This window comes from Liolophura sinensis, chromosome 4 (genome assembly GCF_032854445.1).
Source record: "Liolophura sinensis isolate JHLJ2023 chromosome 4, CUHK_Ljap_v2, whole genome shotgun sequence".
NCBI lineage: Eukaryota > Metazoa > Mollusca > Polyplacophora > Chitonida > Chitonidae > Liolophura > Liolophura sinensis.
The window spans coordinates 19,193,084-19,217,517 of record NC_088298.1 but is presented as its reverse complement, the minus strand read 5'-3'; the positions used below and the strand labels follow the sequence as shown (position 1 = coordinate 19,217,517).

Sequence of the window (24,434 nt, the reverse complement as noted above, 5' to 3'; positions counted from 1 at the left end):
ATTTGCCCGAAGAAGGTCATGGAAGCACTCCATAACAGATCAAACAAAACACCTATCCTGATTGCAAGAATCTTCCTTACAGTGACATATAAAACTCTGTTGTCTTACCCCATGGGTCTTTGGCTGTGAATGGTTTTGAGGGAGGACTCGGCTCACTAAGACCAGCTTTATTCTCAGCGATGACTCTAAACTCGTACTCATTCTCTTCAATCAGATCTTTGGTCTTCAAACTGGTCTCTGGGACTCGTTCCTTGTCTGCCTTCACCCAGCGAGGACTGAACGAGGACTTCCTTTCCACGTAGTAGCCAATCACAGGCGAGCCGCCATCGCTTTTCGGTGGTTGCCAGGTAAGCAGGGCGGAGTCGTGGAAAATGTCGGTAACTTCGGGAGCATCTGGGGCGTCTGGGACTCCTGAAGAAATAAATATCAGTATTTGAGCGGGACTTCCAGTTTATAAATGAAACATACACTGCAAACTCATCGACGTAAGCTTTTCCGACGACAGAACATACAAATGCTCGCATTAAGTTATATGTTCATTTCTTAGGTTTCATTTGTATTTATTTATTCAAAATATATGAATGCTCTAAAATGCTTCAATCGTGTTCTCTAAACAGCGTACAGCTCTTTTTTCAGGTAAACACCATTCATTTGTGAAGAAACAATGCCAAATTAACCACCACCTCATTCCTGTTCTGTTTCTGGCTCGTAACCTTACTATACAAAACCACGGAATGGAAAATCATAAATTCATGGCCAATAGTGATCTTTGGCTGTTTGAAAATAAAAGAAAATGCCTCATATCAACTGGTCACTAATAAGACTGAAGTTTAAAGTCCACTCACCAAACTGGTTCTTTGCTGTAACTGGCTCAGCCAGCTCCACAGGTTCACTGACTCCATATTTGTTTTCCGCGAATACCCGGAAAAGATACTGGCATCCTTCCACAAGATTGTCAGCCACTATCTCCAAGTTCTCGGTTTCTCCGACCTTCTGCCAGCTGCGTCGTGTGGCGTCGCGTTTTTCCACAATGTACTGGAGAATTTCTCCACCACCATTGTTTTCTGGTGGCAGCCAGCGTAGGCCAATCGCTTCCGCGGATACGTTCGTGACCTCAAGGTCAGTCGGGGCATCCGGTTTGTCTGAAACAGTAAAATAAATTGATGATGACATAAATCAAGATTATCAGTTGGTCCGCTCTCCGTTGATGTTTCTCTTTATTTTTGACGTCTATATTTTCACACTTAAACGCTAAACAAATATCGCAAACATGGCCAAACACATTAACACCATTAAATACGCCTACCTCTTCCTGTATATTTTTTATATTTGCTCCCAAACTTGATTATAAAGACCTTCATCATTTAAAACCCCCAATTTTATGTTTTAAAATACAAATCGAAAAGTCATTTTCTTACCCAGAACGACAAGGTTAATATTGATGGTGATTTTGCCGTTGGGATTCTCGATGGTGAGATTCAGTTCGCCTGTGTCTCCTCTCTCAGCTTTGGTCAGTCTGAGGGTGGTCATGTTGTAGATTGTGTCCACGTCCATTCTGGCCTCGTCCCTCAGAGGGCCGTTGTTAAATCCCCAGGTAACTGTTGGCTGAGGATTAGCGTTGAACGGGATCTCGAAGGCGTAGGACTGTCCAGCTTTGACGTAGACGGTCTCTTTAAATTTATCTTCGAGGTAAATGTGAGGCGGAGCTAAAATATATATAAAATATGAAAATAAATTCAGCTGATACTGACAAACGAGTTGACACTGACGAGCTGACACTGACAATCGGGTGTGAAAAGCATTGGGTTAAAAGTAATTGTACACGTGTTCATGTTTTTTCCGTTTAACTTGGAAATATAAAGCTTTTATTCATGCCACAATCAAGAAAGGTGTCAATCTAAAATTTTTGAAGAAAATAAAACAGTTTTAAAACTAAACTTTCATACATTTTCGTCTCAAGCATTGCCATCTTGACATTTCCCAGATTTTTGTTGCGTGTGTCACAAAGGGTCGAAGTAGAGAGGCGCACGCAAGACATAACATGAAATATTGCTCTAAGAGAATCTGACCCCCAAAATACGTACCTTCAATAAAGAGTTCTGCTGCTGACTTCTTGCCTCTCGCCACAATACTGTATTCAGTCTCGTCGTTGGAGTTCACGTCATGTATGATGAGACGATGGACACAGCCGTCCACGATCATCTCGTATTTGTCTCCTGCTTTGAGTGGTTTATTGGCCTTGTACCATTTGGCAGGGACGTTTTCAAGCGAGACTTCACACTCAAATACGGCATCAGCCGGCAACTGTTCGATGTCAACGTCTTCTAGTGGGCGAACGAATGTGATTCCTTCTTCTGCAATTTCAAAATTTTGCAGTGCAATTGTATGTTTCAGGAAATTACACACTGAACATTTAAGCACAGGTAGAATTAGTAAAGATTAAACTAAACTACCAATGTTATTATGGTCTTACATTTCAACTGACATACAAGTAATAGAACTTTTGAACCAGCAGAAATAATATCTAATTTGATCCTAATGTAAAACAGTAATATTTTTCCTCAATGTGCCCTATGTATCAACGAGATTTCATCCATCATGATTGTTTACAATTCATACACAAACCGCTACTCGACTTACAAAATTCTTTGTAACCATCTGTATCAGCAACTTACCATCAACCATCAGTGTGGCCATGGATGTCTTATCAGCAATCTTGACGGTGTAGTCCGCCTCGTCATCATACTCGACTTCTTCGATTTCCAGGACGTGTTTACATCCGTCAACAATCATCTTGTAACGCCCGCCATCTTTGATCGGCACATCGTCTTTGAGCCACTGAGCCGTCATATTTGGTTTGTTGACTTCACATTCCAGAGAGGCGGGTTCACCCTCCATGACATCAATGTCCTCTAGAGGTCGCACGAATTCCAAAGGTTCTGAAGGCCAAGATAATAATTACTTGTTTATTTGATTGGAGTTTTATGCCGTACGTCGAAATAATTGGTTATTTATGTTCAGTAAGGGAAACTTACCCGAAAAAAACTTTTGAAATTTGGTTTATTTCATTGGGAAAAACAGATAAGGCTGACAGTCTGAAGAATGAATGATTATGGCTTAACGCCACGTCAGCAATATTTCCGCCATATTGTGGCGACAGACAGTTTGAAGAAGACTAAATAACTTTACCACCCTTGAAGTGGAGTAAAGGATATTACATCCTCTTAAAATACTACAGAGTCGATGATAACTGGAGAAAAGAGATTCTGGGTTAAATTTTAGCATAAGTTAGTAGCCTTGGTTACTACTGACTTCACACCAAAGACAGCTATAGATAAACATTCAGTTTAGCACAGGCTTCTCTGTCTTAATTAACTACATCTTCTATGTCGAAATCACTTGAAGTAAATTATTCATAATCTCATGGGAGTTTTCACGAACTAATAAGCCTGCTGTACAAACCGTAGTTCACAATGGTGACTAGTTGGTGAAAAATCACGTGCAGTTATACAGTGTATGTGATCACATCAAATTTCTGATGATTTTTCACGAGCCTAGTACAGCAAGGTAAATTTTTGGATATACAGCTCGCGGAATTATGGGGGCTTTATTGTAATCTTTAAGTCAACAGTCGAAGGGCACGTCTCCATACCTGTGGGTTTTTCAATTTTGATTGGCTGAGTGGGTTCGGAGGCGTCACCAGTGCCCGCCCTGTTATCAGCGCTGACACGGAATTCAAACTCCGCCCCTTCCTGCAGACCCTTCACCGTGAAGCTACAGTCCGGCAGTGCGATGTTCTCATTGGCTTTCGTCCAGGCACGTGATCCGGCTCGGCGATACTCTACGTTGTAGTTAGTGATGGGGCTTCCGCCGTCATCTTGTGGCGGTGACCAAGTCAATGATGCGGAACAATCGTCGTTCACGGTCACGTGAGGTGGTGCTGGGCGACCGGGCTTGTCTGTAAGGATACGCAAATAAAATGTTTCATGTTGATCACTCAATTGATTCAAATATTTGTTGGCTTCAATATATTATTGTAATGATCCTGTACACAAGCATAATTCACTTCCATCGCATACATGACGAAGATGAAGCGTAATCAGATGAAGATAGCATACTGCTGAATCTAAACACTAAATAACTTTCCTCAGTGACGAATAAAAAACGAAGCCACGATGTGGCCAAAAATATAGCCAAACAAACTAAATAAACGTAACAATATTATCAGTGGTCAAACGTACCCCATGGGTCTTTGGCAGTGAATGGTTTTGAGGGAGGACTGGGCTTGCTCAGACCAGCCTTGTTCTCAGCGATCACACGGAATTCATACTCGTTATCTTCTATCAGGTCCTTGGCCTTGAAACTCGTCTCAGGGATCAGGTCTTTGTCTGCCTTCACCCAGCGTGGGCTGTATGAGGACTTCCGTTCCAGATAGTAGCCAATCACAGGTGAGCCACCATCATTCTCTGGTGGTTGCCAAGTAACCATGGCGGAGTCGTGGAAAATGTCGGTGATTTCCGGTGCGTCTGGAGCATCGGGCTCCACTGCAGAATTGAACAATTACATTTCACATATTTTATATTTGTAGGAATTAAAAATCTGCCTAAACACATCTGCATGTTCAAGCAAATATCTACTATAAGACACAGACGTAAAAACGGGGAAATGAACCATTTTGATTCTTGTTTTGAAAGTCATTTGATAATACTAGGAAAATTAAAAGTAGTAAGTTTCAGTTTCTGCTCACATTGCCATCCCGTCGTGTTGCAAAAAAAGAAACCACTTACCAAACTGGTTCTTTGCGGTGACCGGTTCAGCGAGCTCGACTGGTTCACTGGCACCGTACTCATTCTCAGCGAACACTCTGAAGAAGTATTGGTTTCCTTCCACCAACTTGTCGGCCGTGATTTCCAGATTATTGGTTTCTCCGACCTTCTGCCAGCTTCGCCGCGTGGCGTCACGTTTCTCCACGATATACCTGAGGATTTCTCCACCGCCGTCATCCGCAGGGGGTAACCAACGCAGGCCAATCGCCTCCGCAGACACATCAGTGACCTCCAGGTCTTGTGGAGCATCGGGCTTGTCTGAAAGGAAAAAAACAGAATAATCATTTAAATGAACTTTAATAATCACAGGCACACATTTCAGAAAGGTTAGCTTAAGTAACTGATTGATAATCAAGCAGAAAATAATCCAAACGATGCATAAACGAACAAATATAGTGATAGCAGAGTGTTAGCTATCGCTTTTCTAAAATCTGGATGGTCCTCTCGAACAGAGTGGATAGAATATCTGAGTCGCGAGGCCTGTGCTAAATATCGAGCAGTGTCAGGCCAAATGTTCTCAGATTGACAGTCTAAATACTTCCTGTTTTGGTGCTTATCTGACCAAATAGGCCATGCACTGTGAGAGATTCTACAAAATATTTTTGATTAAAATCAACATATGCATGTACCATCGATAGGTAATACATAACTTCTGGCCTCCCAGTCCCAAATCTATCTCAACATAAAACAATTATTCGATATTCACCATTCTCCTTTTTAAATCACATTACAAAGTTTGACTTGAGTTGAGTGCGCCCCTGGACTTTCAATCTTAATGCCACGCTAAAACACGGCATCACAGCCAGTCACGGTTCACACTAACCAACCCGTACTTGACCTAACACAGACACCATGGACACCCACTAACAACACAGTTCTGACTCACCTAAGACAACAAGGTTAATATTGATGGTGATTTTGCCGTTGGGGTTCTCGATGGTGAGATTAAGTTCGCCTGTGTCTCCTCTCTCAGCTTTGGTCAGTCTGAGGGTGGTCATGTTGTAGATTGTATCCACGTCCATTCTGGTTTCATCTCTCAGAGGACCGTCGTTAAATCCCCAGGTAACCTTTGGCTGAGGATTGGCCGTGAAGGGAATTTCAAAGGCGTATGATTGTCCTGCCTTGACGTAGACAGTGTCCTTGAACTTGTCTTCCAAGTAGATCTGTGGTGGGGCTGTGGAATAATTGAGAACATCGAACTAGTATATTCTTTGATAAAACAGTGGCACAAAAAATTGATAGTTTATGCAAAGATAAACACTGCCGCTACAAAGGGCAAATCTTGTGACTATGGCTGTAGGATGGTCTCTATGCTCTCTGGTCCCTCTACCCTCAACTTAGTTTATATCAAAGGCAAAACTTGGGGGCTTCCGTCGCTGAGAGGATTTGCACACCAGCACGATAATGATCCAGGAGCCTCCCACCAATGCGGTCACTGTGAGTTCAAGTCCAGCTCACAATGACTTCCTCTCCCACCGTAAGTGTGAAGGTCTGACAGTTTCCTCCCACAATAATGCTAGCCGCCATCGTATAAGTGAAACATTCTTGAGTACTGGGTAAAACACCAATCAAATCAAATAAATCAAACGAAGTTATATGATTTACTTGCTTATTTGAATTTTATTTAACGAATCACTCCAGATGCTTTACCTGCCATATGATGATCATGTTAATGGATAGAGGATAATTGTTTGCAGTACACCTTCTCACTTCGCCAGGTAATATGATCTAGCATTTAAATTTTGTCAAGTTTAAAATCGCACCTTTCCAAGAAGCCATAATGGTAAAAGCACATTTTCTCTGGTGATGTGTCCCTTTTAGCCCATGCCACTATACAATGATCGCCTTACCTTCAACAAACAGCTCAGCCGCAGATTTCTTGCCTCTAGCAACGATGCTGTACCCTGTTTCGTCATTGGCTGTAGCGTCGTGAATTAGAAGGCGATGGACACGCCCCTCGACAACCATCTCGTATTTGTCTCCAGGAGAGAGTGGCTTGTTGGCCTTGTACCATTTGGAATGGACGTTCTCCAGAGATACCTCACATTCAAACACGGCGGTCGAGGGTACCTCGGTCAAGGTCACGTCTTCCAATGGCCGGATGAAGTCTATGGCTCCTTCTGTAATTTGGTGGTTGATACATGTAGTAATTGGTGTTTTGCCAGCAATCACACTGACGTCGCTGTTCTAAATTTATTCTCCATGCTGTACGTCTTAGGTTTTATTTCATTACGGCACCTAAAGGTTTCAAAATGTATGAAGTGAATGGTTTGTGATGAAGGCCTTCTTTGAAGTATCCTTCCTGGCTGAGTCAAACTTCAAAACATAGATTAAGAGCATGAGAGTCTGTGAGAAAGTTGTATCAACACCACAAAGAATTGCAAACAAATTACCTTCAACAAGGAGAGTGGCCATTGAGGATTTGTCAGCGATCTTGACGTTGTATTCAGCCTCATCCTCGTATTCCACATCTTCAATCTGGAGGACATGTCGGACACCATCCATGAGAATCTTGTAGCGGCCGCCATCTTGGAGGCGCACGCCATCTTTGTACCACTCGGCGGCCATGTTGGGTTTGGAGACTTCGCATTCGAGGGTAGCTGTCAGTCCTTCCATGACCTCAATGTCTTCCAAGGGTTTGGTGAAATCAAAAGGCTCTTCTAAAAAACCCAAAAAGCAAAGCAGATTTACAAATTTGAATCAATGAAGACAAGCGAAGTTATTATACTTTGGACGATGTCAAATGCGCGCACACCTGCTTCATCTGTTAGGTGCCAATGATTGCATGTCGATAACTGAGGTCATAGACTCTAATGTTAACTTTCTTTGAAACCTGTACATCATTCAGTATGCCCTGGATATTGTAATCTTTGCAGTCCTACTTCATTGGTTAAATCCTGCACTCAGAATGGGTGGAAAATGTCCCCAATATGATGAGTAATTCATGCGGTAAAATATCTTAAGGAGGTGATTGATTTGATTGTAGTATTGTAATCATTTAAATTGTTAATTATAAAAGAATAATGAAAACTAAGATAAATTTCAGACAAACATGTTTAATACCAACGATATAAACAAATTTAACACCAAATACAAAAGAGATATCAGTTTACCTTTGACAGCGAGCTTAGCTGATGTCTTCAAGTCAGCCAGAGTGCACGTATACTCGGCTGTATCGTCCAAGATGGCAGATGGAATCGTCAGGGTGTGGTTTCCGTTTTCTACGGAAATGGTCACGTGATCAGAGGGACTGACTGCCTTTCCGTTTTTCAGCCATTTTGACTGGATGTTGGGTTTGCTGACTTCACACCGGAGAGTGACTGGTTGACCTTCAAATATCTCAAGGTCGCACAGAGGTTCCAAAATCTTCAGAGGAAGCTCTGTTGATCGAGAGTTGGAAAATAAAAAGAATACACACATCAACAAGTCAACAACTTTTCCAGTTATGTAACCTTTTGACATTATTAGCCTTATTAATTTCTTATTTAATTCATTAATAACCTTATTAATTTTCAAAGGAAGGGCAAATACAACGCACATCCAAAACATTAGCATACCATTACAATAACAGGAAGCTTATATCAATAATAACAGGAAGCTTATATCAATAATAACACAACCCTTGGAAACGTACAGTAAAAACTCAAACAAAAAAGATATGTTAGTCTTCGCAAATACTGTTACATGTCCTTCCACTCCCTCATGTTAATGATTACTATCCAGTCATTAATAATGAGTTTACCATACGGATCCATTCCAGCTAAACGACATGCAGTGGTTGAACAAAATTGGCTAAACACAGATAATTCCAGGATATTTGTACTAGTTCTTTTAAATCAGTACTAGATTTATCAATTACACGAAACAACTTGATCTCTGAGCCATTTTCTCCCCTAAAGAGAACTACACCCATTTGTGAATCTTTTTTCTCTCTCACAATTATAACGCTTTTCACTTCGTGAAATTTAACAACCATGTAAAATTCAGCTAGTCTGATCAGGAATACCTTTCACAGTTAACATAGAAGTGGATTCTTTATTGCCAATTTTGACGGTGATAAAGCCAGAATCGGAGCATTCCGTCTTGTCTATGACAAGCTCATGATATTTGCCCTCGGAGAAAACGTCGTAGCCGAAATCAGGCGTGACCTCGCGTTCCCCTTGGTACCATGTGGCAGAAAGTCCAGCGATGGATACTTCGCATTCGAATACAGCGCTCTCCTTCTCAGATACAGTGATATCACGTAAAGGTACGAGAATCACTAGTTCCTCCCCTGAAGGTGAAAGTGATGCAAAGCTAACGCTATGGCTGCATGGCAACACAAATGGCTAAGTCTAGGCTGAACAGCTTAACATCGCCATAGCTGATGTGGAGATTTCGATGTCCCAGTGAGAAGCCTGAACCTTAATCTTTATGGAAAACTCTTAACGAATGGAGAGAACATGTCTCCTATACCGTTGAATTTCTTCTTCAACAAAATCTTAATTTGCATTAGTACCAAATGACGTCTCTTAAGCAGGTTAAGTGACCAAAATTATATCAATTATGATGGTTAATGTTTATGGTTAGCTTATAAATAAATACAAGCAGTATTTGTTAAAGACGTTAAGCTGTCCTTTTAGCATCGGTTAATTGGGAAAGTATTTGAATTTCTAACAGTTAAAGATACAAAACGATAAATAATAGACAAGACTCCAATCAAAATAAATCAGTACTAATATAGTAATGGGTAAAAGAGTGTTATAGTAAAAATGCCAAGAAATGCAATAGAAGTTGACAAGACGTCGAGAGCAAAAGTTACAAGATAGAGAAGTTAGTACAGTTAGCAATTTGGCATGGTCTCATTTCCATATTTAACACTTTGTTACATTCTACACAGTTACAACAAAGTTATATTCACAGTCCATATTAGTGTTTATCAGGTTAAGGAATCTACTTACACAGAAAAGCCAACATTTTTCACAAAAATATTTCCACGGAGTCTATGTACTGTACCTGTTACGGTTAGATCAGCAGAGCTTTTTAAGTCGTCAATGGCAACGGTGTATTGACCTTTGTCGGCCATCTTGGTATTCTCGCGGATGAGTTTCAGGGTGTTGCCGTCAGAGATCATTTTGGTACGGTCATCAGGGATGATTTCCTCACCATCTTGAAGCCACTTCACTCTCACGGCTGGTTTGTTGAGGCGACATTCGAGGAGTGTCGTGTCGTTTTCGGGAACAGTCAGGTCCTTCAGCGGAGTTTCAAACACTAGCTCAGCTTCTGTAAGGAGGAAAGTCAAAATGACCTGTATTATCTGAAACTCACCTCATTTTTCGTGCGTTTGGTACATATTATCAGAATCAAATCAAGTTTTGGACACATTTCTTTTTTTAAATGCCCGAATCAACAGAAGCTGGTGCTGAATTATGGGTTCCAATTTTTAGGGACCTTCAGTTAATTTTGTAAATAGTTCAGACTGATGCTCAGCAGGGTTGACTTGAAGTTCTGCCCAGATTTCATGTCAGGTTACACAAAGGACTTACCATCCACCAATAGCTCGGCGGTTGTGAACTTTCCTTCCACATTGCACCTGTATTGAGCTTCATCGTCCAGAGTCGCTGATGTGATCACAAGACGATGGACAGGTCCATCCACAATAATCTTGACTCTATCCGACGGGACAAGTGCTTTTCCATCCTTCTGCCATTTGGCTGGCAAATCTGGTTTGGAAACTTCACATTCTAGTGTAACAGACTCGTCTTCAATACACTTCGTGTCCTTCAGTGGCTTCAAGAATTCCAGAGGCGATTCTAAGAGAGAATATATACATTAAGGGTAAAATATATTCTCTGCCCAAAAGCCGTATTAAATCACCAAAAAGTAGGTTATCAAGTTCGGTGTACTGTGTTGTACAAGTTGGGAGTGTCTTGTTCTTTGATTAATTTTAGATTCGCGTACGCAAGTGCATTTTTTGATTCCCGAAAAGATTTAAAGGCGATTAATGTAAATATGACAGGAACAATGTTGGTGATAGGTATTTCCGCTCTATAAATATTGTGGTGAAAAGAATTATAGAAATGGCCATATCAAAACTAAGTTGGTCTTTCTAAAAATACTTTCACCCACCTTCAATAAGGAGAACAGCCTGTGTTGTCTTGTCTCCCACAGCGCATGTGTACTGAGCTTCATCGTCCACAGTAGCGTCTGGGATGATAAGCCTTTGAACTGTTCCATCTGAAATGACCTTAAAACGCTCATCCAAGGTTATATCTTCGCCGTCCTTCAACCACTTGACCTTAACTCCTGGTTTGGAAGTCTCGCACTCCAGACACACGTCAAAGTGTTCTGAAACTGTCTGGTCAGAGAGAGGCTTCACGAAGTCCAGATCTGGTTCTGAAATCAACATGTCAGTGTCCAGATTAAGTAGGTCAATGTCACCGGGGTCAAAGTTAGGAGGTTGCTGTTTCTTTTGGGTTTGTATATTGTTGTTGAATATTCTCTGTAGTCTTAATGATTTGTATTTTCAAACTTTCCAGAATAAGTCTGTCAAACTTCACAAGTCTGCCAGTAGGAGTTTGTTATCTGCCAGTGGAACGGTAGCGGACGAGTGGTTAGGTCGTTATCGATAGTTAAATAGTAGAAACTGTGTAACCTATATTCATTCTCGGTAGTCCAAGGCCATTTGAATGCTACATGCCTGCTACAATTGTGCCAGAGATGAGGCAGCGACATGCCAGAGAGAACCACAATCATGATAGATTCTGTACAGTTTTTCAATACAAAAATTCTTAATTACATAAATAAAATGTTTACAAACAAGGTCCTGGGAAACCTTCGTTTCGCCAATTTACAAAAGATACTTGCAAAGTGGTTCTAACAATAAATCACTCATTATTTTATTCCGCACTGATCGATATCCCGGGAATAACCATTAATGGTCTCGTACATCAAGGTTCCTGACAATTCATTGTTTCTAATACTCTTATGTAACTGACCTTGAACTGTGAGCGTGGCAGACGTCGACACGTCACCAGCAACACAGCTGTACTTCCCAGCATCCTTCAGTGTCACCTCGTCCAGGATCAGCTGCTGGATGTAGCTGTCAGTTACGGGCTGAAGACGAGCGTCCGCTGTGATTGGTTCTCCGTCCTTCAACCAGGTGACCATGACATTGGGTTTGGACATCTCACAGGTCATGACGACCTGGGTACTCTCCTCGGCAGAGGTATCTTCTAGAGGCTTTGTGAACTCGGCGGGAGATTCTAAAACAAAAAAAAGACATTATTTTGTTTTAAATCAGGGTATGTATTTGATAGTTATGTACTTGTTAGGGAATTCCAAAATGAAACAAAGAAATCCCAGACACAACGAAATTTATTTTATACAGAAACTCCTCTAGGGGTTTTGTAAATTCGGCATAATTCTAAAACGGAACAATTAAGTTGTAGAACATTTGAGAAGTGTAGAAGATAAGCAATTGTAGCTGTAAGAAAATACTTTCTATGCCTAAAAATTATTTTTTCCACGGCTGTGTGTTATTTCAAAAAGGGAAATAATATCATCCATTCATAACAGTGCCGTCAAGGATAATGTAGCCATTTTTTGAGATATAATATGAGAGTACATAGTCAAGAGGCCGTATTTCAGCATTCACGTGTGACCATTTTTTTTCAACTATAACTCTGTCGTGGCTGCTCTGGTTTACTCTATATGCTGTAGTCTTTTATACTAAATAATGGTGGATTTATGCAAAGAACTGAGGTCAAAAAACATATGAAGTTATTTTTAAGTGAAGAAACCAACACTCATATCCAGTCAGAAGACAATGAAAACATTACGTAATGACCTCATTCTTAGAGAATGTTGTTTACACAATGTGAAGTCCAAACTTCAATTTGACCAAAAAGAAAAGTTTAAAAATAATTTGTGAATGCAGCAGAGCGGAATCAAGTCCCATAAATTCTGCATATAATAACGAAAATCTGACCTTGACCCCACTGACCTTGAACTGTGAGCGTGGCAGACGTTGACACATCACCAGCCACACAGCTGTACTTCCCAGCATCCTTCAGTGTCACCTCGTCCAGGATCAGCTGCTGGATGTAGCTGTCAGTCACGGGCTGAAGACGAGCGTCCGCTGTGATTGGTTCTCCGTCCTTCAACCAGGCGACCTTGACATTGGGTTTGGACATCTCACAGGTCAAGACGACCTGGGTACTCTCCTCGGCAGAGGTATCTTCTAGAGGCTTTGTGAACTCGGCGGGTGATTCTAAAGTAGAACAAGACAATTATTGGACAAAACAAAACAGAAATCATACTATAAATACTCCTGTCATCTCAAAATTTAATTTTCTAAATCCTCTTAAGGTCGAATCAGACTGAGTTTCCTTTGCAAAGCCATCATAAGGGATAATCTAGCTTAATTTCTACGCAGACGTTAAAATTACTGTTTCAATAATTCGCACGGAAACGAACTGTAGGGTTAGCTACGTACAAGACAAACAGTCATGTTTTAATTCTGGGAAAAATGAAAACATTTCTGATGGCAGTAATGTGAAATACTGATATACAGATTGCATTCCACACAGGAAATTTTTACCGCTTCAAATAAAAATTTTAACTTTCGTGAGGAAAGAAAACACTTAAAAATGCAGCAGTAAAAAGTGGAATCATGTCACATAATGTTTTACATCCAGTGATGAAAATCTGACCTTTACCCCACTGACCTTGAACTGTGAGTGTAGCGGACGTTGACACATCACCAGCCACACAGCTGTACTTCCCAGCATCCTTCAGTGTCACCTCGTCCAGGATCAGCTGCTGGATGTAGCTGTCAGTCACGGGCTGAAGACGAGCGTCCGCTGTGATTGGTTCTCCGTCCTTCAACCAGGTGACCTTGACATTGGGTTTGGACATCTCACAGGTCAAGACGACCTGGGTACTCTCCTTGGCAGAGGTATCTTCTAGAGGCTTTGTGAACTCGGCGGGTGATTCTAAAATAGAACAAGACAATTATTGGACAAAACAAAACAGAAATCATACTATAAATACTCCTGTCATCTCAAAATTGAATTTTCTAAATCCTCTTAAGGTCGAATCAGACTGAGTTCCCTTTGCAAAGCCATCATAAGGGATAATCTAGCTTAATTTCTACGCAGACGTTAAAATTACTGTTTCAATAATTCGCACGGAAACGAACTGTAGGGTTAGCTACGTACAAGACAAACAGTCATGTTTTAATTCTGGGAAAAATGAAAACATTTCTGATGGCAGTAATGTGAAATACTGATATACAGATTGCATACCACACAGGAAATTTTTACCGCTTCAAATAAAAATTTCAACTTTCGTGAGGAAACAAAACACTTAAAAATGCAGCAGTAAAAAGTGGAATCATGTCACATAATGTTTTATATCCAGTGATGACAATCTGACCTTTACCCCACTGACCTTGAACTGTGAGCGTGGCAGACATTGACACGTCACCAGCAACACAGCTGTACTTTCCAGCATCCTTCAGTGTCACCTCGTCCAGGATCAGCTGCTGGATGTAGCTGTCAGTCACGGGCTGAAGACGAGCGTCCGCTGTGATTGGTTCTCCGTCCTTCAACCAGGTGACCTTGACATTGGGTTTGGACATCTCACAGGTCAAGACGACCTGGGTACTCTCCTCGGCAGAGGTATCTTCTAGAGGCTTTGTGAACTCGGCGGGTGATTCTAAAATAGAACAAGACAATTATTGGACAAAACAAAACAGAAATCATACTATAAATACTCCTGTCATCTCAAAATTGAATTTTCTAAATCCTCTTAAGGTCGAATCAGACTGAGTTCCCTTTGCAAAGCCATCATATAGTGATAATCTAGCTTAATTTCTACGCAGACGTTAAAATTACTGTTTCAATAATTCGCACGGAAACGAACTGTAGGGTTAGCTACGTACAAGACAAACAGTCATGTTTTAATTCTGGGAAAAATGAAAACATTTCTGATGGCAGTAATGTGAAATACTGATATAAAGATTGCATTCCGCACAGGAAATTTTTACCGCTTCAAATAAAAATTTTAACTTTCGTGAGGAAACAAAACACTTAAAAATGCAGCAGTAAAAAGTGGAATCATGTCACATAATGTTTTACATCCAGTGATGAAAATCTGACCTTTACCCCACTGACCTTGAACTGTGAGCGTGGCGGACGTTGACACGTCACCAGCAACACAGCTGTACTTTCCAGCATCCTTCAGTGTCACCTCGTCCAGGATCAGCTGCTGGATGTAGCTGTCAGTCACAGGCTGAAGACGAGCGTCCGCTGTGATTGGTTCTCCGTCCTTCAACCAGGTGACCTTGACATTGGGTTTGGACATCTCACAGGTCAAGACGACCTGGGTACTCTCCTCGGCAGATGTATCTTCTAGAGGCTTTGTGAACTTGGCGGGTGATTCTAAAATAGAACAAGACAATTGTAGGACAAAAGAAAACAAGAAATCATACTATAAATACTCCTGTCATCTCAAAATTGAATTTTCTAAATCCTCTTAAGGCCGAAGCAAACTTTGACCTCACTTCACAAAGCCATCATAAGGGATAATTTAGCTTAACCTCTACGCAGGCGTTTAAAACTACTGTTTCACTAATTCGTATCGAAACAAACTGTAGGGTTAGCTACCAACAAGACAGTCATGTTTTAATTCAGGAAAAATGAAGCATTTCTGATGGCAGTAATGTGAAATACTGATATAAAGATTGCATTCTGCACAGGAAATGTCTACATCTTTAAATAAAATTTTAACTTTCGTGAGGAAACAAAACACTTAAAGAAACAGCATAAAAAGTAAAATCACGTCAATAATGTTTTATATCCAATGATGACAATCTGACCTTTACCCCACTGACCTTGAACTGTGAGCGTGGCGGACGTTGACACGTCACCAGCAACACAGCTGTACTTCCCAGCATCCTTCAGTGTCACCTCGTCTAGGATCAGCTGCTGGATGTAGCTGTCAGTCACGGGCTGAAGACGAGCGTCCGCTGTGATTGGTTCTCCGTCCTTCAACCAGGTGACCTTGACATTGGGTTTGGACATCTCACAGGTCCAGACTACCTTGGTACTCTCCTCGGCAGAGGTATCTTCTAGAGGCTTTGTGAACACGGCAGGAGATTCTAAAACAGAGCAAAGACATTATTTCTTAAATAAGGTCCATTTGATACCTATGTAGTTATAAGGGAATTCCAAAATGAAACAAAAAAATTTTAGACACTATGATATTTAATTTATACAGAAACTCCTTTAGTAAGATTCAAATAGTAAGATTTATATTTTTTATTCGTTAAGTGTTTTATGTCGTATTTGAGAGTATTTCAAGTAATCCGAAGCTTCCTGATTTCAGTTAAGGACTACCTCAAAACTTTCCACACAAATATGTTCATTTATTTATTTCACTGGTGTTCAAGATCTTAGTCCAGACTGTTTCACTAATACCATGGAGTGCCTGGAGAAAACTACCGCCCTTCGGCAGGTATCAAAGAAACTGCCAGAACTGAACGCAAAGCCAAACCAGTCACAGCCTAATTGGTCTCATTTTAGGACTGACCACTGCTTGTCGTACCCCTGTTTGTGGAGTATCAAGTAAGTTGGCGGTCAAACAAAACGACACTGACCTGTGACAGAGAGCATGGCCGATGTGGAGCGGTTGTCTGGCAGGATCACCGTGTATTCGCCTTCGTCCTCGGGAATTGTATCCATGATTTCTAATCGATGACGGAACCTTTCCGAGATCATCCTCACACGCTTGCTCGGTTTCAAAGGTCGCTTGTTCTTCAGCCATGTCACTGGCACGTTAGGTTTTGTCAGCTCGCATTCAAACGATACTGGCTCGCCTTCTCGCGTTGTCGCTTCTCTCAGGAATACCGAGAAATCTGCGGGTAGTTCTGGGACAAAAGGAAAGTGAACAGAGGTTGGAGGGGTTAGGAACAGTTACAATCAAAAACTAAAATTACACACAAAAATCAATTGAAGTATATGAATTACTAAATTTGAGTAAATAAGTACTGAATTCCTGGGAAAGTATGTATACTTTTATCTCCGATTTTCCTAGAATGTACAAGAAAAGATCCTTCTCTTCAGTACAGAGGTTGACTCTGCACTGGTTTACTGACACAAATTAATTTATGGTTAGTTGTGAGCTGTCCGTCTGATTAAAGTTAAATTCATTATTTCTGCTTTTTTGTTGAACAATGGAGGGGGGGGGGGGGGAAATGTGAGATCTGATCGCTAACTTACCTTCTACATCGAGAAGAGCGGAGGAAGACTTCTCTCCCACGATAATCGTGTATTCACCATGGTGATCGGGGGCCGCTTCCGGTATGATCAACAGGTGGCGCTTCTTCTCAGATTCGAACTCATAGTCATCATCTGGTGTTAGCTCCACACCATCCTTCAGCCAGGTGACACGGACATTGTCAGACGATAGGACGCACTCAAACACGGCGTAGTCGCCTTCTTTGCAGAAGATGTTTTTCAGGCCTTTAATGATTTTCACACTGGCTTCTGAAAACATGATTATATATTTAAATCATTTAATAAAATGAATGGAATGAAATTATCTTTCCCGGTTTGTTTGTTTTAGAAAAAACAATTATTCCAACGCACTTGGTATTTCCTTTCTTCCAACAAATCACCAAACCTGAAAAATGTTTATAGCAGGAGTAGTAAAACCAATACAGTAATTTTGAAACTATCCATCAATGCTTTGGAAGAAAAAGGATCATTTCAAAAAATTTGAAAAAGGTTTCACATAGTTTCTGTATTCGAAATGAGATCGAAAAATATATGTAGCTGAATCATTCAGCATGAACGATCTTTTCGCTTACTCTGGGGGAAAATATAACATAAACACCAAATGTTTGTAAAAAAAAAACAGTGCTAAAATGATGCTTCAGGTAAAAGACAGCCAAAGCAATAACATGTGCACTACCCAAAACATGTAACTTTCCAAAATGGGGTATTTACCCGGTTAACAGTTGACTTACCTAAAGAGCACTTTTCAAAACTCACATTGACCAGAATTTAGGGTATATTTGTTTGATATTAGCTAAAAACTCTTACTTTTTGATTAAGCCATAAGATATGCCTTTCTTCCACGAAAGAAGTCCATTGATGGTGTCACTTACCAGGAAAACCGAACTATTTTACAAAAGCGAACACAGATTTTTAAAGCAGATCTAAGATTTTTTATTAACACCTGTGGGTTTTAGTTCCTGCTTATTTTTTTTACCAGAACGGAAACCAAGTCATATCCAAATGTTTCACAATCATTTACATTATCCAGAAAGGAACTATGGCATTTTAAATCTGTGACAATGTAGGATACTCTTTATTTATGGATAAAAAAAGTGAAAAGCTTTTCAATGATAGAGGCACCTTATTTGTAAAGCATTGGGCAATCATGTATAAAACTCATATATAAAATGCAACCTGTTTGTTAAGTGTACACTTTTGATTTTTTCGGATGAAATTTCAATAAATACAGGAAAAATATGCTAAAAATGTTTGGCCGACCTTGATACTTGCTTTACCAATGCCAAGTTTAACTGAGTCACAGCCAATGGCACTACTGGTCAATAAGAGAAAGGATGTTGTCTAACAGTCCCTAAGATGTTTACACGGAATATCACCATAGAACATTATTAACGCGCATAATTTGTGTCGTTTCCACATTCAATCAAGTTGTTGAATAGAAAAACTAACAGCTTTATCGTTCTGAAACACAAGCCGAATGTGAATTATTGTCAAATGAAGCAAATAATAAAATGAAATCACGCAGGTGGAAGAGAAGGTATATTCAGGCAATTTAACTAAGGTATTAAAGAATTGTTACAAAGCTGGAAGAAAGGGACTCAACAACAAAATAAAAAAAAATCAAAAGAAAAGGGCATTCTAGGGCAACGGGCAACGGAAGAAAATGAAATAAACGAAAAAACAGGATTTGCAAAAAATGTATTAATCTGAAAATGAGGTTCACAAAAGAAAAAGGTTTAACTGGAGATCTCATGCAAGGGAGATTACCATGTACTACGACGTAACAAGATGTCTCGTCGTCTCCTACAGTGCAAGAGTATTCTCCCTCATCGTCAGCAAAGGCCTCATTGATCACCAAGCGGCGCTCTTTCCCGTTAGTCTGAATTTCATATTTCTCGTTAGGTTCAATTTTGGCATCGTCAACATACCACGTGACTTCGGCTTGAGGTTTTGAGACCTCAACAAAGAGTTCAAAGGGACTCTTAGCCGCCACCTCAATATCGTGTAAACCTTTTGTGAGTGTTGGAGGTAATTCTGCAAAAAAATAAGTCACCGAATTCTATGTAAGGGTGGGAAGTTCACGTAAGTTACATGCAAGTAAACTGTGGCAATCGTTCCTGCCTTCATTTCAGGTCTGTATAGTCTATCGTTCATTCCTGTCTGTTTGAGGGCAAACTTAGTTAAGTTAAAAGCAGCTTACTGTCAATTCAGCTTGGAGTCTAGTGACAGCTGAGCGGGAAAAGATATGCCGAAAAGATCAACTTAGATAACAAACTGCGGAATATATTAAGGTCATATACAACTTTATAATTTGAGTACTCCTTCGAATGCCTTAAGTTGGGCTAAAGTTTCGAAGCTGTGTAACGATATCCAATATTAAGCTAAATATGCAACTTTAATAACAACTACAATGAGTAAGAGGTAGTTTTAAATTACATCACATTACTAACGCATTTCTAAATTTTGAAATACTTCTTCATTTGGACTTTTTGGGGCGTTTTGCCCCAATTTGGGCACTCATTATGTGTATGGCAAAATGCCTGTATGTGTTCCTCCATGTATTGTTTGATTGAGTGAACTTGGCACGCTGATCTAAGCCTACAACAAGGGTAAACTACAAAAGTAACAATGTTTATAGTAAGACTATAGTGTTATGATATCCAACATGGGAGACTCGCAAGACAGAACAAGGACCGACAGGTACATAACACATCGTATCTAACTACAATATACACTACTGGTGTATTATATTTTGGGATATAGGGATATATTATATGATGCAAAATTATATAAAATACAAATCTACGAATACAACTAGTGTTTTTCCTGGGGGAGGGGGGGGGGGGGGATAGGCCTACATCTAAAATGTTTTTAAACACTAGTAAAGACAGTGACATATTTTGAATTATGCTAATTATGAGGAGATTAAAATACGGATCAGGTGACTGAATGAGTTCGATGATGAAAAAAAATTAAAAAAATTAAAATAATTACTGGTCTCATTTTTAAGACATGATGATTCCTACCTTCTACATTCAGTTTGGCGGAAGTGGATTTGTCGCCAATGACAACGGAGTATTCGCCCTCGTCATCAACAGAGGCTTCTGGGATTACACATATGTGACGTTTGCCATCTGTTTTTATGTCACAGTTGTCTTCGGGCGAAATCTCTTCACCGTTCTTCAGCCATTTTGATGGGACGTTGTCACGGTTGATGACACATTCCAAGGACACGGATTCACCCTCTGTGGCTGAAGTATCCTCCAGAGGAACGGTGAATTCAACTGGTTCTTCTGTAACCATGGTAACACAAATGTTTTACACATACTCTTGAAAAGCTTGAAACACAAATGTACATTCTGATTTTGACAAAAACTTAAATCAACAAAAACATCAAAAATAAATGATGAGAAAAATGGAAAAAAGTGGAAGCATATGTGTTAAGACAGCAACAGAAAATCAAAGAATGAAAACAACTGTTTTCATAAGAGACGTGTAAATTACAAAGAACAACAAAAACAATGTGATCAGATGAAATAATTTGTATGGCAGCATTTGGATTAGAGCAGCAATTTAAAAACAAATATATAAGTAGCCAGAGTTTAGTAATAGAGCAATGTTAAATAGGTTAGTTTAGTTACCATGGACAATAACATAGGAGGTTGTTTTATTCTTGCCAACCACACAAGAGTATTCTCCCTCGTCGTCAAGGGTGACGTCTTTCACCACCAGCTGGCGCTGTGTATCCTTGACAACAAACTCGTATTTCTCGCTCGGCTGAAGTTCGATTTCGTCCAAAAGCCAGGTGACATCAGCATTGGGTAAGGACAACTGAACTTCCAGCGTGAAGGGAGAGTTTTCGTAAACCTCCATATTGTCCAAGCCGACAGTAAAGCTGACAAATATTTCTGCAAGCCGGTGTTAGCAAAGCACATTTGTTAGCAACACAAATACACACAACGACAACACAGAATAATTTTCAAAAATACAAAAATATACCAAATAAAACTGACAACCACATAAATAAAACAACATGTATCGTCTTACGGACAAGGCTTGCTTGAATGAGCAAGATACTGAGGCAGAAGAATGGTTAGCTTTAACTACAGCATGAAGGTACAACACCTGATTGTCACAACTGTCTCAGCTACTGTTTCACTGGAATACTGGCATAAAATGCAGATACAATGCTTAGGCCTACTTATCTCCTGAAAATAAGAATTACTTAACATTTCAGATTATCAAAATGCATGACGCCGTTTCCCCCTGAAATATTTCTGTTAGCTTCAATTATCACATCTTTTAACTGTTTTCCAACGATAAAATGACCAGGACCACGTTTTTACCTTCAACCCTGAGATTGGCAGAAGAGCTCTTGTCGCCTACGGTAATGGTGTATTCGGCCTCATGATCTGGCGTCACATCAGGGATCACTAGTTTGTGTTGTTTTCCGTCAACCACGATTTTGTACCCATCTTCGGGTGAAATTTCTTCTCCGTCCTTCAGCCATTTTGCCGGCATGTTGGGTCGACTGAGTGTACATTCTAGAGAGACAGACTCTCCTTCTTTGGCACCGGTGTCTTTCAAAGGTACGGTGAATTCCACTGGTTCTTCTACAACGAAATCATATTCATGTGTATTTTTTCATCGACATAATATCAGCTATGATATGTGAGATTAATTGTCACACAACAGTATATTTATCCTATATGTCAGATTTATTGTCACACAACAATACGTTTGTCATTGTCAGATTTATTGTCACACAACAATACGTTTATCATAGTCAGATTTATTGTCACACAACAATATGTTTGTCATAGTCAGATTTATTGTCACACAACAATACGTTTATCATAGTCAGATTTATTGTCACACAACAATACGTTTATCATAGTCAGATTTATTGTCACACAACAATATGTTTGTCAGTCCGATTTATTGTCACACAACAATACGTTTATCATAGTCAGATTTATTGTCACACAACAATATGTTTGTCAGTCCGATTTATTGTCACACAACAATATGTTTATCATAGTCAGATTTATTGTCACACAACAATATGTTTGTCATAGTCAGATTTATTGTCACACAACAATATGTTTATCAGTCAGACTTATTGTCACACAAAAATATGTTTATCATAGTCAGACTTATTGTCACACAACAATATGTTTATCATAGTCAGATTTATTGTCACACAGCAATATGTTTGTCGTAGTCAGATTTATTGTCACACAATACATTTATAATGTGATCATAAGTTCATATCTCAGCGATGTTTTAAGTCATCCTTTACTGATGTGAAGTTATGATAACTGGAAGATGTCTTGAGTATGTTTATCAGAAACGTATCTTTAGCTTCTATGATAATGTAGACTCTTTATACCCAGTTCAATGGTCCGACTTTTTTTTAAAAATGTGAATGTCCATTTCCAATTACACATCCAATTAACAGCAGCAATATGACAAGAAAAGGCGAAGTTAATAGAAAGCACATATAAGTAGCCATATTTTGGTGACATAAAAATGTTAAGCAGGTTAGTTTAGTTACCATGGACAATAACATAGGAGGTTGTTTTGTTCTTGCCAACCACACAAGAGTACTCTCCCTCGTCGTCAAGGGTTACGTCTTTCACCACCAGCTGGCGCTGCGTGTCCTTGACAATAAACTCGTATTTCTCGCTCGGCTGAAGTTCGATTTCGTCCAAAAGCCAGGTGACATCAGCATTGGGTAAGGACAACTGAACTTCCAGCGTGAAGGGAGAGTTTTCGTAAACCTCCATGTTGTCCAAGCCGACAGTAAAGCTGACAAATATTTCTGCAAGCCGGTGTTAGCAAAGCACATTTGTTAGCAACACAAATACACACAACGACAACACAGAATAATTTTCAAAAATACAAAAATATACCAAATAAAACTGACAACCACATAAATAAAACAACATGCATCGTCTTACGGACAAGGCTTGCTTGAATGAGCAAGATACTGAGGCAGAAGAATGGTTAGCTTTAACTACAGCATGAAGGTACAACACCTGATTGTCACAACTGTCTCAGCTACTGTTTCACTGGAATACTGGCATAAAATGCAGATACAATGCTTAGGCCTACTTATCTCCTGAAAATAAGAATTACTTAACATTTCAGATTATCAAAATGCATGACGCCGTTTCCCTCTGAAATATTTCTGTTAGCATCAATTATCACATCTTTTAACTGTTTTCCAACGATAAAATGACCAGGACCACGTTTTTACCTTCAACCCTGAGATTGGCAGAAGAGCTCTTGTCGCCTACAGTAATGGTGTATTCGGCCTCATGATCTGGCGTCACATCAGGGATCACTAGTTTGTGTTGTTTTCCGTCAACCACGATTTCGTACCCATCTTCGGGTGAAATTTCTTCTCCGTCCTTCAGCCATTTTGCCGGCATGTTGGGTCGACTGAGTGTACATTCTAGAGAGACAGACTCTCCTTCTTTGGCACCGGTGTCTTTCAAAGGTACGGTGAATTCCACTGGTTCTTCTACAACGAAATCATATTCATGTGTATTTTTCCATCGACATAATATCAGCTATGATATGTGAGATTAATTGTCACACAACAATATATTTATCCTATTTGTCAGATATATTGTCACACAACAATATGTTTATCATAGTCAGATTTATTGTCACACAACAATATGTTTATCAGTCAGATTTATTGTCACACAACAATATGTTTATCAGTCAGATTTATTGTCACACAACAACATGTTTGTCATAGTCAGATTTATTGTCACACAACAATATGTTTATCAGTCAGATTTATTGTCACACCACCATATATTTATCAGTCAGACTTATTGTCACACAACAATATGTTTATCATAGTCAGATTTATTGTCACACAACAATATGTTTATCAGTCAGACTTATTGTCACACAACAATATGTTTATCATAGTCAGATTTATTGTCACACAACAATATGTTTATCAGTCAGATTTATTGTCACACAACAATATGTTTATCAGTCAGACTTATTGTCACACAAAAATATGTTTATCATAGTCAGACTTATTGTCACACAACAATATGTTTATCATAGTCAGATTTATTGTCACACCACCATATATTTATCAGTCAGACTTCATTATAATGAATTATAAACACAATACATTTACAATGTAATCATAAGTTTCATATCTCAGCGATGTTTTAAGTCATCCTTTATTGATGTGAAGTTATGATAACTGGAAGATGTCTTGAGTATGTTTATCGGAAACGTATCTTTAGATTCTATGATAATGTAGACTCTTTATACCCAGTTCAATGGTCCG

General features: G+C 39.6%; 1 protein-coding gene across 1 annotated transcript in view; it reads right to left on the bottom strand.

Moving 5' to 3' along the window:
• LOC135464500 (titin-like) overlaps nt 1-24,434 on the bottom strand; it is an 86,781-nt gene that overhangs the window by 41,001 nt on the left and 21,346 nt on the right. The window contains exons 19-48 of the mRNA XM_064741925.1: nt 23,370-23,636; nt 22,665-22,931; nt 21,454-21,720; nt 20,749-21,015; nt 20,134-20,400; nt 18,875-19,141; nt 17,090-17,356; nt 16,468-16,737; nt 15,703-15,969; nt 14,984-15,250; nt 14,259-14,525; nt 13,535-13,801; nt 12,811-13,077; nt 11,804-12,070; nt 10,935-11,201; nt 10,352-10,618; nt 9,822-10,088; nt 8,833-9,099; nt 7,940-8,206; nt 7,220-7,486; nt 6,677-6,946; nt 5,713-6,000; nt 4,788-5,084; nt 4,242-4,544; nt 3,653-3,958; nt 2,676-2,939; nt 2,085-2,354; nt 1,419-1,706; nt 846-1,142; nt 109-411 (exon numbers count right to left, since the gene is read on the bottom strand). Of these exons, the coding sequence (XP_064597995.1) occupies nt 109-411; nt 846-1,142; nt 1,419-1,706; nt 2,085-2,354; nt 2,676-2,939; nt 3,653-3,958; nt 4,242-4,544; nt 4,788-5,084; nt 5,713-6,000; nt 6,677-6,946; nt 7,220-7,486; nt 7,940-8,206; nt 8,833-9,099; nt 9,822-10,088; nt 10,352-10,618; nt 10,935-11,201; nt 11,804-12,070; nt 12,811-13,077; nt 13,535-13,801; nt 14,259-14,525; nt 14,984-15,250; nt 15,703-15,969; nt 16,468-16,737; nt 17,090-17,356; nt 18,875-19,141; nt 20,134-20,400; nt 20,749-21,015; nt 21,454-21,720; nt 22,665-22,931; nt 23,370-23,636 (8,229 nt within the window). The remainder of the gene's footprint in view (nt 1-108; nt 412-845; nt 1,143-1,418; nt 1,707-2,084; nt 2,355-2,675; nt 2,940-3,652; nt 3,959-4,241; nt 4,545-4,787; nt 5,085-5,712; nt 6,001-6,676; nt 6,947-7,219; nt 7,487-7,939; nt 8,207-8,832; nt 9,100-9,821; nt 10,089-10,351; nt 10,619-10,934; nt 11,202-11,803; nt 12,071-12,810; nt 13,078-13,534; nt 13,802-14,258; nt 14,526-14,983; nt 15,251-15,702; nt 15,970-16,467; nt 16,738-17,089; nt 17,357-18,874; nt 19,142-20,133; nt 20,401-20,748; nt 21,016-21,453; nt 21,721-22,664; nt 22,932-23,369; nt 23,637-24,434) is intronic.